Raw genomic sequence first — 16,621 nt, forward strand, 5'->3', positions numbered from 1 at the left:
TTGCTATCTTTAGGCGCATGAATCTGAATACCAGTTCGAGTGAATAACGCCCCATTTGAAAACTAGCCATACATTGCAGAGAACTCGGACCCGTTTTTGGTATATAAATTTAACACTTGCTGCGCTTGAAGACTGGTAATCTTTGAGGAGATTTCAGATGCACGGTAGGTCTTACTTCTTGATTACTCAGACTCCCTGAAGGCCATGGGTGCAACTGTAGGGTAGGTAACGAAAAACCATGCACAATTGGAGGTGACCGCCTTAAGGATATGACGCGTTAGCGTTAATGAGTTAATGCCTATATATGTGGAATTATGTCATTCCCAACTTTATATTCACAAGTCCCTGGGAGTCCTCACACCACTGCCCCGCGATGACAGGCGCTGCCACCGGTGGGGCTTGCGCGACCCAAGTTGCTCATCCTGAGCAACCTCTCGCAGTGAATCATTAACAGCCACGTGGTGGTCAGTTTGCTTGCAATCTTGTCGGCAGGTTGTGATGACGCCACAAGGTCACGTGACCTAGGTTGCTTCTCTGTTGGGTGGCCACCGTACGCTACCCTATTTTTCGCTCACAGAGCCAATGCCGGATTTTCTCGGTAACGGGGCCTCTAACGCTATCGCGTTGTAATTGGATTTGTTTTTTGAGGAAAACTAGGTATTATGTCAGTCTAGGGGCACGCATAGCGCTACAGTGAAGGCGGTGCCACGGCTAGCGGCGTTGCGGTGTCAGAATGTATTATGCGATGAAGATTCAGCTTCATGCGAATAGTATAAAACCTTCACTGGGGAAAAAAGTCGGCGGTGATCTTCCGGCGTTGACCAGAAAAGATCCTGATTGGTTGGCTGGCAGTGACGTAATCGGACGTCATCAGAGCGGGGAAATACCACTGGCTGCAGGGACGTGACGCCGCCAACCCCGCAGTGACATCACCTGACCGGAACTGAAAGTGATGTCAGCAGGCTGGCTGTGACGTCACAAGACCAGGTTTGTCTGTGTGAAGCACGTGTAAAACCCCCACCTTCCAACCGTAGCAGGTGGCAAGTGACCAGGTTTCTCACACGTCACTTCCGGCATTGCATCAACAGTTTCAAATGCGATCGCATAAACGTAATGGAAATACTAGTATGTGTCCAGGTGTTTTTTCCAGAGGTTTTCGCACGGTTTGAGTATCTCGATCTACGCGCGCCGCGCGTGTTGCCACTATAGGCACATTACGCATGATGTTCGTGCGACGCTACCTACCCCCTGATTGATGATTGTAAACATTTATTGGAAATAACAAAGAGTACTCAGGGAAAAGCAGAGTTGGGCCCTTAGTCCAGGACTGCACTCTCTCTTGCAGCCTTCTCGACCGCTTCGATCAGATTAAGCTGTTCGTTGAGTTAAGAGGTGGCCAGTAGGGACTCCCACTGCTTTCGAGAAGTGCATATGCGTTTTCTTATATCCGGCTCGCCCTCAAATTCCCACGTAATGTGGTCTAGCGAGGTAGTAGACTCGTCGCACCAGGGACAGTCGTCCCTATGCCTAGTCGGATATGCATGCAGTTATAATATAAGTATTGGTTTGGGTAAACCCCCATTTGAATTTTTCGCCAGTCCTGGGATTTCTTTTTGTCTAGGTCCTTGTCCTGTAAGCATAACAGCACCTAAGGGCACGGTGATGTTCTGCACTTGGCTTTACTCAACGAACACGTAACTCATTGCTATTGAACCCATCACTCTGGGATAAGACAAACATGGAAAGTACACGAGGACCACCATGCTTGTGCGGTTCTTATTCAGCAGAAAACACGTGCGCAGAATCGTGTTTTCCATTTTTTGTATTTTCGCCCCTTTTTTGCTCCTTTTTCTTCGACAAGAAGGAAAGCATCCCAAGGATGTTTCCGGCTTTGTTTTCACCATTCTTCTCTTTCTTGCACTCACCAATGGACGAGCTGTTCAACTAAAAAAAAAAAAAAAAGAGGCGAGGTCGTCTTGTTTTTCGCCTTTTCGAAAAACAGTCGTTAGCCGACAACATAGCGTGATACGCGCCTACTAACATTTTCCTGATCCGTCACGCGGCCGGCATCGGTTCTTTGACATCCCTACCTTCACTGCGCCGGACGGAAGTAAGAGAGAAATAGTCAACCTCCTGGCGATGCTTTGATTAATATTTGTCAATCTCTCGCATCACATCAGTCAACTTGAAAAACGATTGTAAGAGTATACTTCTGGTTTATTGGTTTTGCATCGTGGATCAGGCAGCGTGAGAGAACAATTAAGACAACGCATATAAAGAGACGCAACTGAGAAAATGCGCTGTCTCTCTCCTATTTTATTGTCTTCACGCCCTGTGTCGCCTGTTTCACGATTGCAAAAAGCAAAAAAAAAAGGAAACTTGTCTGGTGCTTGTGGGTGTACATAAGGTGTTGCCTTGTCACACGTTGCAGCAGGCAACGTTATCGCAGGACTATCGGGGTAAGATCTTTTTTCGCTATTGTTCGTCCTGGAACGTTTAATTTCATGATGTAGGTAAGTTGCCTGGTTAGTTAGTTGTTTGCTGCCTGAAATGTGGCCTTTTTTACATAGGGTAAGTATTCGATGTGATGCATTCTAGCTTACGTTAGCGAAGTTGTTTTTGCCAAACTATAGGAGACCGCGCGGAGAGTAAAATGTTGGCACAGCAAAGTTAGGCTTTGTACAAACTTTTTAACGCCTCTAATGACTCCAAACATTTGTTTTGCAGTCATCAAAAAAAAAAAAAAGGTTGGGAATAGCGAACTAACCCAACAGAAATGATATGCACTTGTCTGAAATATACGTAGAGCGCATAGCAGGAAAAAAAAAAATGAATGAGACAGGATGGTGGTCATAAAACAAGCTATTTACGAAATTACTAGAAAAACTAAAGAAATATTCGATCAGAATAGACATATGCCAATGATATATGCGAGTCCATTCAAACTTGAAAGGACAGTGGAATTGCTTCTTATTAACCGAATTCGAAATACTGATGAGCTTGGATTAAGCACGGAACTAGAAATGCCAAAGTAGGCAGTGTATGTAGAAGTGGCACAGCAATTTCCGGGATACAGGAAGAAGAGTGGTTGGTATACAGTCCCCCCCCCCCCCCCGTTCTTCTGAAGGCAAGCCCTTAAATCGCAATGATTTTTTTTTTACACTGATGAGTAACAAAAATGACGACTTTTTCACCTCTACGTTCAGCGCCCCCCCCCCCTCCCCCCTCTTCCTCGTACAAATTCATACATTCCATTCTGCGCTTTGCAATGTGGCGACCGCTACAACCATATGTTCGCTTGCTGATCGTAGACGTTTTCTTAACAGTCGCCGCTGCATTTACATTCATACGAAAGCCGAGCAACGTTGCAAAATGACACCACCGTGTGACTAATCATGTTCTCATTCACAAACTGTTTTCACGTAAACTTAGCCTGTGACTTATTTCTATGGGACCGTTTGCCGTTCACTCACGAAACACGACGACCCGACGAGAGTCGGTGCCACGGCGCGTTGTAGCAAGAAGGTGCTGAGATGCAGTTCTGCTGAACCTCTGCGGATCCATTAGGGTTACTGAACAGAATACTTGCACAAACGGATACCAAAAATTAACGGCCAACTGCTGCAAAAAGCGTTGAAATCTTTTTTTAATGGAAATAACTTTGTATTGCTAAGTACCCCGACCTTCAAAACACCTCTGGAATGCAGTTCGTGAATTGGAGTTTTGCGGTAGTAAAAGCCTTTGTGGTACCGGCTAGAAACACATGACCTGGAAATACTGTTGTTGCCAGGCTATAGTGCGACCTGTATTTGTTCTACAGTGTCAAGGGCTGGCTGCGAAGGGGCGTCACCATAACGGCTACCGCCGTGCACAGTGAGCGAGTGTAAGGAGCCGGCGTGCATCGGACTGCGGAATCTGCTTTCACCGACGAGTCGATAGATTAGCTCTGTGACAAGCAGCGGGGACAAGTTAAAAGATGATCTCCCACGCAGGGATTTTCCTACACACCTCCTTGTTTTTCCGAACTTCGCTGCGTAACGATTTTTTTTCATACACTGATGGCTACCAAAACTGACAAATTATTTTCCTCTACCCTTAGCACCCCCTCCCTCCTACAAATTTAGACTATCCACGCCCCCCCTCCCCCCATTTCAATTCCTGCCGTGTTAGTGCGTTTACAGGTGCCAAAATACTGGCGCATAAGATATAGGCGACAGGGGGCACTGGAATGATGTCATCGTCACCGCCGCACGACTGCTCGATGCAATGCGCTTTCCGATTGCATATTCTGCACGTGCTTAGTAGGATTCGTGTGTGCAGCTTAAGACAGCAAGAGGTGATGTCGGAAAGATGTTAGAACATGGCGAGTCATGGCGATGCGTTCATCCAAAATGGTACTGTATGATGCACTTATGCCTACGAAATGACAGGAAGCGGGATCCCCAGAGTAATGGCGCATTCAGGTGGGCAAACAAGAGCAGTCAACAGCACTCCGAGAAGTGCACTCGTAAGAGCCGACAATGCCGTCCAGTGGGCGAATGGGAGTGGGAGCGTTTTCATTCAGTGGTAGAAGAGGAGCAGTTCCACTTCAGCGAGCGTAGTCGAGAGTAGTCTAGGCTGCTCCCTCGTAAAAAAATGACAGTCTTAACACCGTTGAACCGAGTACGACTTGTGAAAGCACTTGGTTTCGAATTAGCTGGACTATTGACTATTGCATGCTGGTTACAACCATAACTTTGATGGCACATACAGGACACTAGCTCCTGCTGTATATAACAATCGCAACTTGCACCACAAACAAAGCTATAAAGTCACATGACGGTAGTTTTGAAGAATTTGAACAAACGTTACAAGCATCCTATTTTGCGTGCCATGAGGCCGCTGCTGCTTTGACACTCGGGTTGATACGAGTGACCTCCTTGGTGACAGACGAACAAGGAGCTGAGGGGATGCTAGTTTTTGACAGAAGCTGTCGCCTGGCAGTCGGGATGCTGCTGCTGCTGATGATAGATTTTCGTGGCGCAAGGACATCTATGGCAAAAGAGCGCCGTGACACAAGGTATTTTTCTTCTACTCAGGATGGGGTCAAAGACCCATTTCCCAAGCATTCACCCTAAAGAAGCCGAGCACCAGACCAGGGGAAGCTTGTACCCATTGCACCACCGGTGGGCACCCGACGGCACTGGGGATCTAACCTCGCACATCCCGCATGCGAGGCGGATGCTCAGACCACTAGGCCACCACTGCGTAGGCAGTCGGCATGCACCAGGATTCGACAGCACAGACGGCAAACAACAGAAGGACGCAAAAAAACTCTGCCATGCAGAGAAGAATGCAAGAAGAGTCAATCATGCTGATTCTGTGTCAACCTCGACGCGGTATAGTATAAACGCGAGAAAATACGTTTTTCGGCATGGTTAGCTGCTCTTATGAGCACAACCCTCTCCTGCTCAATCATATCATCATTCTCTTCCGAACCAATTGAGTTCTTCGAGTCTATGTGTAACTATATTAAGGCGAAAGCCTTTAATGGCTCATACTCGCGGTGACCGTCCGTCCGTTACATCCAAAGCCTGGAAAAGTGCCAGCTGTGACCCTCCCCCGCACCGGCGCACACCCTCCTCGCCCCTCGGCGACAGGTGGCGGCGCAGAAGCGCACGCGCAGCTGCGCATAGCAACAGTGACGTCACCTGCACCGGCAGGCGGAGCGAGTACGCGCTGCGACGGCGCTCCTTCGGCATTCGACTGTGGACGCCATGCACAGTCATGGAAATAGGCAGTGGAATTGCCACAGGCTTTCGCCGAACACACTTTAGAGTTTCCATTGTTGTTATTAGGCTAGCATATATGTCGTTTGTCTAATGTTTCAATTCTACAGATCAAGCGTAGCAAAAAAAAAAGAATAAATTCGCAAGTTTCTAGCACATGCGTTATTAGGAGAAGTCTCCGAGTTTCCCACTTGCATGTCTACCTCACGTTCTTTGCAGTGTGCTACGATGTACCTGAAGTCTACCTAATTTGTTCTGATAACTGCAGTCCTGGTGACCGTGGCAAAAGGTGAGGACACTGCCCGCATATCTTGCATTGCGAAGGCGGTTTTCAAATAATGCCGCTTGTTTCCCGGAATAAATGCACTGCACTGCGTTACATCAACGATGATGTGACGAGAATTTGCTGCATTTCATAACGTAATGCGAAAAAAAGAGAACAAGACCGTTCCAGCTCAAGTCACAAAAACCTTGTGGGGTTTCAATAGAGGGATAAATACGTTTTCCCTGCATAATCGCAGGTGACACCATCCAAAACCGCCAGACCCCACCCGTGATCGCGTGCGCTATCGAGCGCACGCCGACCACAGCGGGCCTTGCTCTGAGGGAACAAAGGAACGACGCTCTGTCATGACACAGACAGGCATATATTGCCACAACAATAACGCCAGCTAGCAACAAAACACGCTAAGGCATCGATGTCTCCCGACTCACCAGCAGGTTTAAGAGCAAATGCTCGCCCACGCTAGGGCACGGGATACTCCGTGGCCGGACGGGACGAGATGAGGGAGAACCTTCCTCCCCACGAGGCCTCGCCCCGCTGGCGGAGAGCAGGGCGCCGCGCCTGAACGTCAGCGCGCGTCGAACTTCCCCAGCTTAGAGAGCCCCCATGTAACGGCTGGAGGCTCCCTACTCCAGCCGAAGAGTCTCCCCCGCGCGCGCACAGCAATCACGCCGTCCATGGCGCCCACGTCGCTGCGACGCTGGCGCCTTTCCTTGTTGGTTAAGGTAACTAACCAGGAAGACGCATCGCGGGAAAGCAAACCACAGGGGACGAGCAGGGCACGTCTCCACAACATCAAGCGAAATCTGCTCTTCTCATTTTCTTTGTTTTCCTTACATTTTTCTCTTTGGAACAGTGATCTTATTTCCGCATGCCTTTTAATTGTTTCATTTGAATATTTGTGACATAAATTCCCGAAGCATTTTCGAACCGCATCTGAAATACGGCAGCAGTGCTTACGTTCAAGGAAGTATTTCATATAACAGCCAGCTAAGGCACAGTGGCACCGCGACACCACCTATGAGAGGCATGACACTGCGCTCTGAGCTTGCGAATGAGCAGCTCGGCTGGTTGTCTTGACATATGTGATCTTTCCAACAAAGGGCATAAGGTTGAAGGCCTTTAGGTCAAGGCATTTAAAGTGAAGGCCTTTATTTTAAAGGCGTTTTCCCTAAAGGTGCTAATTCCGAATGCCTTTGACCTAATACCCCTGTCACACGGGCACTCTAAAGGCACTTTGAACTAATGCTCCTTTACGCTCCCAAAGGAGCACTACTTCAAGGGAGTTCGTCCGTGCTACACGGTCGCGGAACGACCTTCGCAAGGAGTTTTTAGCGCCCTCATTGGCGAAAAGCTTTATTAAAATTGCACTGCACATGTAAATACAGAAATGTCATTTTTTAGTAAATTAGTTTTATAACCGTATTATGCTAAAGCAACGCAATTTTAACTGCAATAATGATATGATTTTCCAAGTACAGAGCATAACATCACAGTGCTGGCCACACTGAGCCCAGCTTCGTCCTTCGGTTGTTCCCTTTGGTTCCTTTACCCTTGCGATCGTTGTTTTTGTGGTCACGTTTTTCTGGTGTGCCTTGTGTTCGGCGGTCTCCATCAAAATGAGGGACGATCCACGCGACGACGCGAGAAAACATGGACGACATGGCGGCATATTTACCGAGGCTACCGTGACGCTCGTATATCTGGAACGAGAGTATGGCGTGGTGAGACTGCCACAAAACAAATGATCTTATATTTTAAAACACCGGCCACTAATCTTATGAAGTGAATTTATAAAATGAAAATTGAACGTTTCTTTTCCCAATTTATTTATGGTGTTAATTCGCTGGGAGAGAGAGTACTCCCTTGAAGCCTCAAAGGACGAACTCGAGCTGCCTTGTTTCGAAGCTCCTTTGAGCTAGGTGTCCTTTGGCGCGTCCGTGTGGCAGCGCGCGTTCGTCCTTAGAGTAATGGAGCCTTTGTTCAAAGTACCTTTACAGTGTCCGTGTGACAGGGGTATAAGTCTTCAACATAATGGCCTTCACCCTACAGGCCTTTGACCTAAAGGCCATTGGGTGTCTGTGTATAAACCGTTTTCGCGGCGGGAAGGAAACCACTATACATGATGTCACATATGAGGTCACTATCTGTTACTATCACTAAATATTCCTGTCTATACCACGTACTACATCGATGGAAAGAAACGCGAACAAACCGGTGCCAACACGCCCCTCTGTTGGAATTCATTTTCATCGCGCTTTTACCTGGGTGGTACGAAAAAGTCGTTAGAGTCGTCCTAAAATGTATCATGGATGAGTCTAGGGTCTTTCTGCTATCACCGAAGTAAAAGCGCGGTGAAAAGAAATTGAAACAGCGAAGCGTATTGGCGCCGGGTTGTTCGCGTTTCTTTCCATCGAGGTAGCACAATGCGTATACCCGTAATGCGTATTATCGAATTGCCCCTTTTGGGATCACGTGGTTAGTCTGATGACGTCACACCTATTTTTCGTGACCAGTTCTTGCGCTCAACGCCGACGCCAGGTTTCGTTGCTGGTGAGCCATATTATTATTACGCGATAGCGTATACAGCACGTTCGATCGAAAAGCCGTCCGCGTAGTCAACACCGCGAGTCGGAAACAATCGGGGGCTGCGTAAAAAAATCGTATCATCGTAATTTGTGGTTCTAGTGATCGATAACCGATTGGTGTATGATAGGCGACGACGAGTTAATGAAATCATTGTAATTGATTAATTAAAGAAACGAAAAAGAAAAAGATGGAAAAGGGCGGTTCAAAGGTGCCAAGTTCTCGGAATGAAAAGCCAATGCTTGGTGACGCTAATTAAGAAATTTTAGATTGTGTAATTAGTCAAATAATTTATTGAAACTATTGGAAAACAAACAAACAAACTAAAGAGTCGCATCAGCATCAGATGACGTACCAAACGGCGTACGCTATCGCGTCAACTCATAAGCACAGCATAGGAGTCCTCCAAACGTTTTACTTCTTTTTGGGCGAGTTGGTGCATATTGATTTATTAAACGGTTATAGCGCAAACACAGACAACCACAGGGAGACGTACGCCACATACGTATAATGCTCCATATAATGCTTTCACATTAACGATGCCTTAACGTCATGTGGTGGCCGTCATACTGCATGTGTACTCGTCCACTTCCAAATCTCCGAACATTGCGCCGACTGCTCGCAGCTTGTTTTCGCTACCAACAGCCGAAATAGGGGTTCCTTCCACAGGAACCACCCTCCTAGTGGTTCCTATGGCAATGGACCCTACGGCTGCACCTACTGCTACTACTACTACAGTGGGGTACAACTTAAAAAAGAAACAGCAGTCGATAACATTGGGCCATGGCCCGCTGCACACTTTATATTACTCCTCTGGCCAATCGCAATAGAAAACGAAATAAAACTGTTTGCCTATATTTAACAAGCCAGGTCTTAAAATTCGAAAGCTTAAAATTTTTTTTCTTGTGATTAGCTTTGTGTTTAAGTAAAAGAGAAGTTTTAATAACGGACTACTTTTTGTCGTGAAGGAAATCTGTGCAGCGGTCGTGAATGTGGGCGGAGCTTCACTGCAGTACAGTATAGTCGGATAAAACTGCAGAAGTTTTATCCGACTATACTATTACTAACTACTACTAACTACTACTACTACTGTCACCACCACCACCACCACCGCCGCCGCGAAACCCGGGAACGGGCGCTTAATAGCTGTCGCTGTAAAACTACTGCGATGTCATGCAGGGCAATGCAAGCCGTCCGCGCCGTGTCCCACGCCTGCATGCGGGAGGGGTGTCCTGTACCCCAGCCTGTGTGAGACCTGTGCCTGTCGTGAGTATTTATTTAATATTTTAATTTGTTTTTGTTTCTAATTTTAATGTAGAGTGTTTGTTACTCGTCCATTATTTGAGTTCACAGAAATTTTGCTGCCTGCCTGCAGACCTTCCCCCCCCCCCCCTTTTTCGTTGTTGACAAAGCACTGTGCAATTGTATCCCCACTCCTGCCTTGGCCACCAAAAGGTGGCTGGCAGTATTGAATAAATAAATAAACAAACAAACAAACAAACAAACAAATAAATAAATAAATAAATAAATAAATAAATAAATAAATAAATAAATTTATGCGTACCTGAGTCCGTATTTTCAAACTCATCACTCTGCGCCATCCAGGGAGGTCTTACACTGCGTCAGCGATGAAGCTCATACACGCACACGTTCATAAAAAAACAGTACAACGGCAGCCCGGTGTGTGGCGCGTGTTATCGGCAAAGACAGGAATAATGTCCTTTCTTAGTGAAAATGTACAGCATTGTTTGAACTTCAACTGGCGCATGCTGTACCCCTTACGACGGTTTTATGGAACTATAATGCGATTGGATTCCTTTGAAACATAGTGCATGTCTCTTAACATTAGAGTATGCTGTACTGAGGGGTTGGACTTTTGGGTTGAAACGGGAAAACACCGATAAGCGTGCGCCAGATTATTATTATTTTTTTTTTGGAATTCGGTTTTAACCGAAAAAAAATCTGTATTTAAAGGAGTGAAAGCAAAAAACTAAGAAAGTTTTGAAACCAGAAACGTGTTGAGACAAAGGTATCTTATGAATTTAGTCCAGTAACTTTGAGTTAGGAGGAACTGATCCGCGAACTCAGACACGCCGCTGCAGATAGGAAAGCTCGACCACTTAGCTAAGCAAGCGCTTCTGACTAACGTAGCGCCGCCTGCTCAGACTTTTCACCGACTTGGGGAGGTCGCTTGGCTAAGTAGGTTTTTCCACTGCATGTAAGGACATCGAAAACTTCGGGAACCGTAACAAGCAGCCGTCAGTGCGAAACCATGCATAAACGGCGTGGAGGTACCGTGTTCTGGCTTCTGCAACGGTCAGGCAGCAGTTCCATCGCTCCCCCAGCACTCGGAGCATAGGGTGCGCGGTCCTATCGTTTAACGCAGAGTGTGCAACAAGAATGGGACAGTCAAGCTTTTAGAACCAAACTTCCACTAACGTTTTGACTCATGGCCGATAATTTAACTTCGACATTTTTACTTTTTTTTTTAAAGACAGTACGACTTCCTTCAGCAAAGACAGCTCTTAAGACGGCGATTTATGTGGCACATACTGCTACATGAGCAGCTGGTTAAAAAAAAAAATTAATGTGAACCGTACGTCACTTTTGACCGGACGTCATATATTTCACCGATAAAAATTCAAAATTCATATGCATAAAATAATCTTCGCCCAAAAAAAACCAAAGTCGCGTTTTGAAATAGACACCAAAAAAACTCCGCCGAATTTTCGAAAAAAAAAAACGAAAATTCCAGCCTCTAGCTATACTCTGCGACGACTGGTTACACATTTTCAAATTGAGCACAACCTGAGCTGGACTGACTACATTACTTCGCTTATACTGCTTTCGCGTCATGAGTAAAAATCTATAGGCTGTATTCATTTCCTGGACAGTGCTGAATTTTACTGCAGCCGAACCTACCAAGAAGGAGGTGTGCTGACACCCCAGAGGTAGATTCTGGTTCTTAAAATACGCGACCTGTAAAGAAAGCAATTATAAATAACGGCTCCGGGACAAACTAGTGGCGAAGGTGAGCGACCGCTTGAAGCCAAGCAGGCGGACGGGACCCGTTTGCCTGTATTGCTTCGAGCCCGGCTATATCGAACCCGGTTATTTCGAATTATTGGCTATATCAAACGCATGATTTTGCTTTTTAATGTCCTGTGCAAAAATATAGGAAAGTCGATCAGTATATCGAACTGCAACTTCGCTGCTAGTTAAATGTACCGAATGGCGCGCCGAACCTTTGCAAGTGGCGCTTCTCCTAACGGCGTTTTTGATCATTTTTCGCGAGCGAAAATGGGTCAGGTGCGCGATTTCGGGCACCTGCTGGCAGCGATGAGATGATACAGTATAAATTCAAATGGGTCACTTCTTGGTTGGCGTAGTCCACACCGCGCGGCACAACGCGGAACGGAACCTGACTTCCTATTTTCTCTTTCTTTTTCTGTTCTCTCCCCTTCAGCTCCGTGCTTGCAGTGCGAGACGGCATGCTATCTGCAACCGCCGCCCGGCGTTCAGTGCCCGCTGTCCTGCCTGCCTCGAGATCACTGCTTCGGGAATCGTCAACGGGCAGCTCTCTACTGAATCTGGTTGCTTTGATCTGAATATCTAATGAATCTGGCTCTGTTGATCTGAATCGTGAATTAATCCGGTTCTGTTTGATATGGCTTTCGAGGCTGCCGCCTGAGGGCTGCTGAATTAGGAGGCTCTCCTAAAGAGGACGTCTTCGTCACTTTCTTTTCTCCAATAAACGTTTCTCTCTCTCTCTCTTTTGGGCGCAACAGCGGTAAAAAGGACACGGCGGCCGTCGAGAGAAAGCGAAAAAAGGAACAACCGCAGCACTGCCTGCGGTGCATTGTTTGTCCAAGAAGCGAATAAATTCTCCCAACGAGCTCAGAGCTCTATTCGGTATTTCTTCTTCGCTATCTTGCAGAACGGGTAGCTTGAACGCAAATATTGTGAACTCTTTCTGGCGTAGCGTCAAATAGGAAAAACATGCGACTGAGCTTGGGAACGTACGCTAGTAGGCATTCTTCGTTTAGAGCTTGGTCATAATAATAATAATAATAATTGGTTTTGGGGGAAAGTAAATGGCGCAGTATCTGTCTCATATATTGTTAGACACCTGAACCGCGCCGTAAGGGAAGGGATAAAGGAGGGAGAGGAAGCAGAAAGGAAGGAAGAGATGCCGTAGTGGAGGGCTCCGGAATAATTTCGACCACCTGGGGATCTTTAACGTGCACTGACATCACACAGCACACGGGCGCCTTAGCGTTTTTCCTCCATAAAAACGCAGCCGCCTGTAGCATGATCACCTCCGCACACGCACAGAAGGCGAAAGACCGCAACGCATCGTCTACAGTGCATCGTTAAGAGCCGTAGAAGTTGACGGGGATTGCAATCTGTCGCGAGGAGAAGTTAATAATAATAATAATAATAATAATAATAATAATAATAATTGGTTTTTGGGGAAAGGAAATGGCGCAGTATCTGTCTCATATATCGTTGAACACCTGAACCGCGCCGTAAGGGAAGGGATAAAGGAGGGAGTGAAAGAAGAAAGGAAGAAAGAGGTGCCGTAGTGGAGGGTTCCGGAATAATTTCGACCACCTGGAGAACGTGCACTGACATCGCACAGCACTCGGGCGCCTTAGCGTTTTGCCTACATAAAAACGCAGCCGCCGCGGTCGGGTTCGAACCCGGGAACTCCGGATCTGTAGCCGAGCGTGCCCCGCCGCGGTGGCTCAGTGGTTAGGGCGCTCGACTACTGATCCGGAGTTCCCGGGTTCGAACCCGACCGCGGCGGCTGCGTTTTTATGGAGGAAAAACGCTATGGCGCCCGTGTGCTGTGAGATGTCAGTGCACGTTAAAGATCCCCAGGTGGTCGAAATTATTCCGGAGCCCTCCACTACGGCACCTATTCTTCCTTTCTTCTTTCCCTCCCTCCTTTATCCCTTCCCTTACGGCGCGGTTCAGGTGTCCAACGATATATGAGACAGATACTGCGCCATTTTCTGTCCCCAAAAAACCAATTATTATTATTATTAGCCGAGCGCCATAACCATGCACTGAGCCACCGCGGCGCGTCGAGAAGTTAAGTGTTTGCTTGCCGGCAGTGCACGAGTAAATAGAATAACATTCTGTGCATTTCATGGCGTCCGTCTTTTCCCTTTCATTAGTGTGAGAGGCAGAGAGCGAGAGAAAAAAGAAGGTAGGGTTTTAATGTAGTTAAACCGAGTAGGACGTGCGAAAGCGCTTGAGGCAACACCGCCTAAAAGGCAACCGCATGCAAAGATCAAGCTCAAAACTTGAGGCCTCACACATACCCAGGGTTTTTCAGCTTTCCTAGTGAAGTAGGGCTTTCGCACTTAAAAGAAATACAGGGCAGTTCCCGGGTTCGAACCCGGCCGCGGCGGCTGCGTTTTTATGGAGGAAAAACGCTAAGGCGCCCGTGTGCTGTGCGATGTCAGTGCACGTTAAAGATCCCCAGGTGGTCGAAATTATTCCGGAACCCTCCACTACGGCACCTCCTTCTTCCCTTCTTCTTTCACTCCCTCCCTTGTCACTTCCCTTACGGCGCGGTTCAGGTGTCCAACGATATATGAGACAGACACTGCGCCATTTCCTTTCACCAAAAACCAATTATTATTATTTATTATTATTAACCGCTGTCTATATATTGCACCATACACAGTAGAGAGAATGAAAGTGATGATGATGAATTTTTATGGCGCAGGGGCACTTTTGGCCAGAGACCGTCATGGCACAAGGTAGTTTTCATTTCACAAGTTGGTGTCAAAGACTCATTTACCAAGCATTTCACCCTAAAGAAGCCGAACACCAGACTAGGGGAAAGCTTGTATCCACTGTATCACCGGTGGGTGCACGGCGGCACTGAGGATCGAACCCCGCACCTCCCGCGTGCGAGGCGGATGTCCTAACCACTAGGCCACCACTGCGGTTCGGAGTGAAAGTGAAGCAAGGGAAAGAAAGCTTAGCTCGATGTGTTTATGGAATTTAACTATGCTCATTGTCATGTGGCTGGGTTGACAGCACGCACGGAGACATAAGACTGGCGTACAATTAACGCTGTTTACCCGGCTGGTTTGCGCCACAAAAAAGTGAACGACTCGGCGACGGCAGAGTCAGAGAATGCGCTCGGCTGTGGACAAGAACAGAATCGCTGTCGCTGTCGGCCGTGCTCAATTTGAAGGTGGCGAAGAATTTTTCGCGGCGGCTGCGTTTTTATGGAGGAAAAACGCTAAGGCGCCCGTGTGCTGTGCGATGTCAGTGCACGTTAAAGATCCCCAAGTGGTCGAAATTATTCCGGAGCCCTCCACTACGGCACCTCTCTCTTCCTTTCTTCTTTCACTCCCTCCTTTATCCATTCCCTTACGGCGCGGTTCAGGTGTCCAACGATATATGAGACAGATACTGCGCCATTTCCTTTCCCGCCCAAAAACCAATTATTAATTATAATTTTATTATTAATTTTTCGAGAGAGAGAGAGAGCAGAAAGAACGGATGACAATCTCCACCGTCGTATAGAGACCATTGCGTACATTTACACTCATTCCATGAGAATTTGGTCGCTTCCGGAGTGAGCAACAAAATAAAGCAGGTGCCGAGGGCCTTGAAACAAAAAGCAAGATTAAAAAAAAAACATCTAAAAGTGTCGCTTCATTACCGCTGGTCTGGAACTAACATCGGCCCGATACTTGAAACGAATACGAAAGCAGCCAGAATAAAAGCTAAAGAGGCGAACGCTCTTTTAGATCTCGTAATAAGGTTTTAGGCGCACGCTCGCATATGCGGGAATGGTCATTCTCGACTGTCATAGATCCCTGGGACTCCCTTACCACTCCTGGCGCAGTGGTGCAGCGGTTAAGCGATGCCCCACTGCTCTGCGATGACAGGTGCTGCTACCGGTGGGGCTTGTGAGACCCAAGTTGCTTTTCCCGAGCAACTACTCGCGACCAATCATTAATTGAACTGCTGCCACTGCGGCCACTTTTCCCACAATCCGGAGGGCAGGTTGTGATGATGCCACAAGGTCGTGTGACCTAGGTGGCCCACCATCTCGGTGGTGACGAGCCCACCTAGTTTGCTTTTCCGGGATTTTTCGCTCACAACGACGATGACGCCGGATTTTCTACTGATGGCCAATCCCCCTTGTGGGTATGTGCCATTGTGTGAGGTCAACAACAACAACAACAACAACAACAACAACAACAACAACAACAACAACAACAACAACAACAACAACAACAACAACAACAACAACAACAACAACAACAACAACAACAACAACAACAACAACAACAACAACAACAACAACAACAACAACAACAACAACAACAACAACAACAACAACAACAACAACAACAACAACAACAACGGGAGCCTTAACGCCATCGTTAAAATTCTTGGCCCGCTCGGCGTCGCTGGGATGTTGTCGCTCTTTCGAGAACGACTTCGTGTTCAAGTTCCGCGAGTGGAGGAAGAATTCTGCGCAGGCCAAGGTAGCGGCCCAAAACTTTTTCACTCAGTCCGCGGCGGCGAATGGGTTTCCAGATCCACACATGGTCACCCGACTTGTATTCCCTGTGGCGTCAAGCGTAGGTTCTAGGGCAAGGCGTCGGTGCAGTGATGATATTTTAATGCGTAGCCGGTCAAGGTGTTGGCTTCCTCGTCACGCTGCAGGTAAGAGGCGACGTCGATATTGTCTTCGCCGGTGACGCTCGCCAGCATGATGTCTATAGTGTAGTCGTGGCCCCCCCTGCAGTGGGCGAGCCCAAATGTGTTATGGGAGGGCCCTCTGCACTGCGGTAATGTGGGTGAAGACGACATAGAGGAGAATGAGCATTCATTCCAATTAATTGATTTCATTACATAAAGAGGGCCTAGAATTGGTGTAAATACATGCATAATAAAAACACAAGCACAGTGAACACAAGTACAACAAACTATGAATGAGAAA

At 47.2% G+C, this 16,621-nt stretch overlaps 1 protein-coding gene across 1 annotated transcript; it reads left to right on the forward strand.

The window, feature by feature from the left end:
- The first annotated feature begins 204 nt into the window (after positions 1 to 204).
- On the forward strand, positions 205 to 12,537 carry LOC144124225 (uncharacterized). The gene is made up of 4 exons (XM_077656871.1): positions 205 to 216; positions 2,363 to 2,459; positions 5,988 to 6,057; positions 12,104 to 12,537. Exons 1-4 carry the CDS (start codon positions 205 to 207, stop codon positions 12,243 to 12,245), a joined length of 321 nt encoding a protein of 106 aa, XP_077512997.1. The 3' UTR covers positions 12,246 to 12,537.
- Positions 12,538 to 16,621: the final 4,084 nt, after the last annotated feature.

This window comes from Amblyomma americanum, chromosome 3 (assembly GCF_052857255.1).
Source record: "Amblyomma americanum isolate KBUSLIRL-KWMA chromosome 3, ASM5285725v1, whole genome shotgun sequence".
Lineage (NCBI taxonomy): Eukaryota > Metazoa > Arthropoda > Arachnida > Ixodida > Ixodidae > Amblyomma > Amblyomma americanum.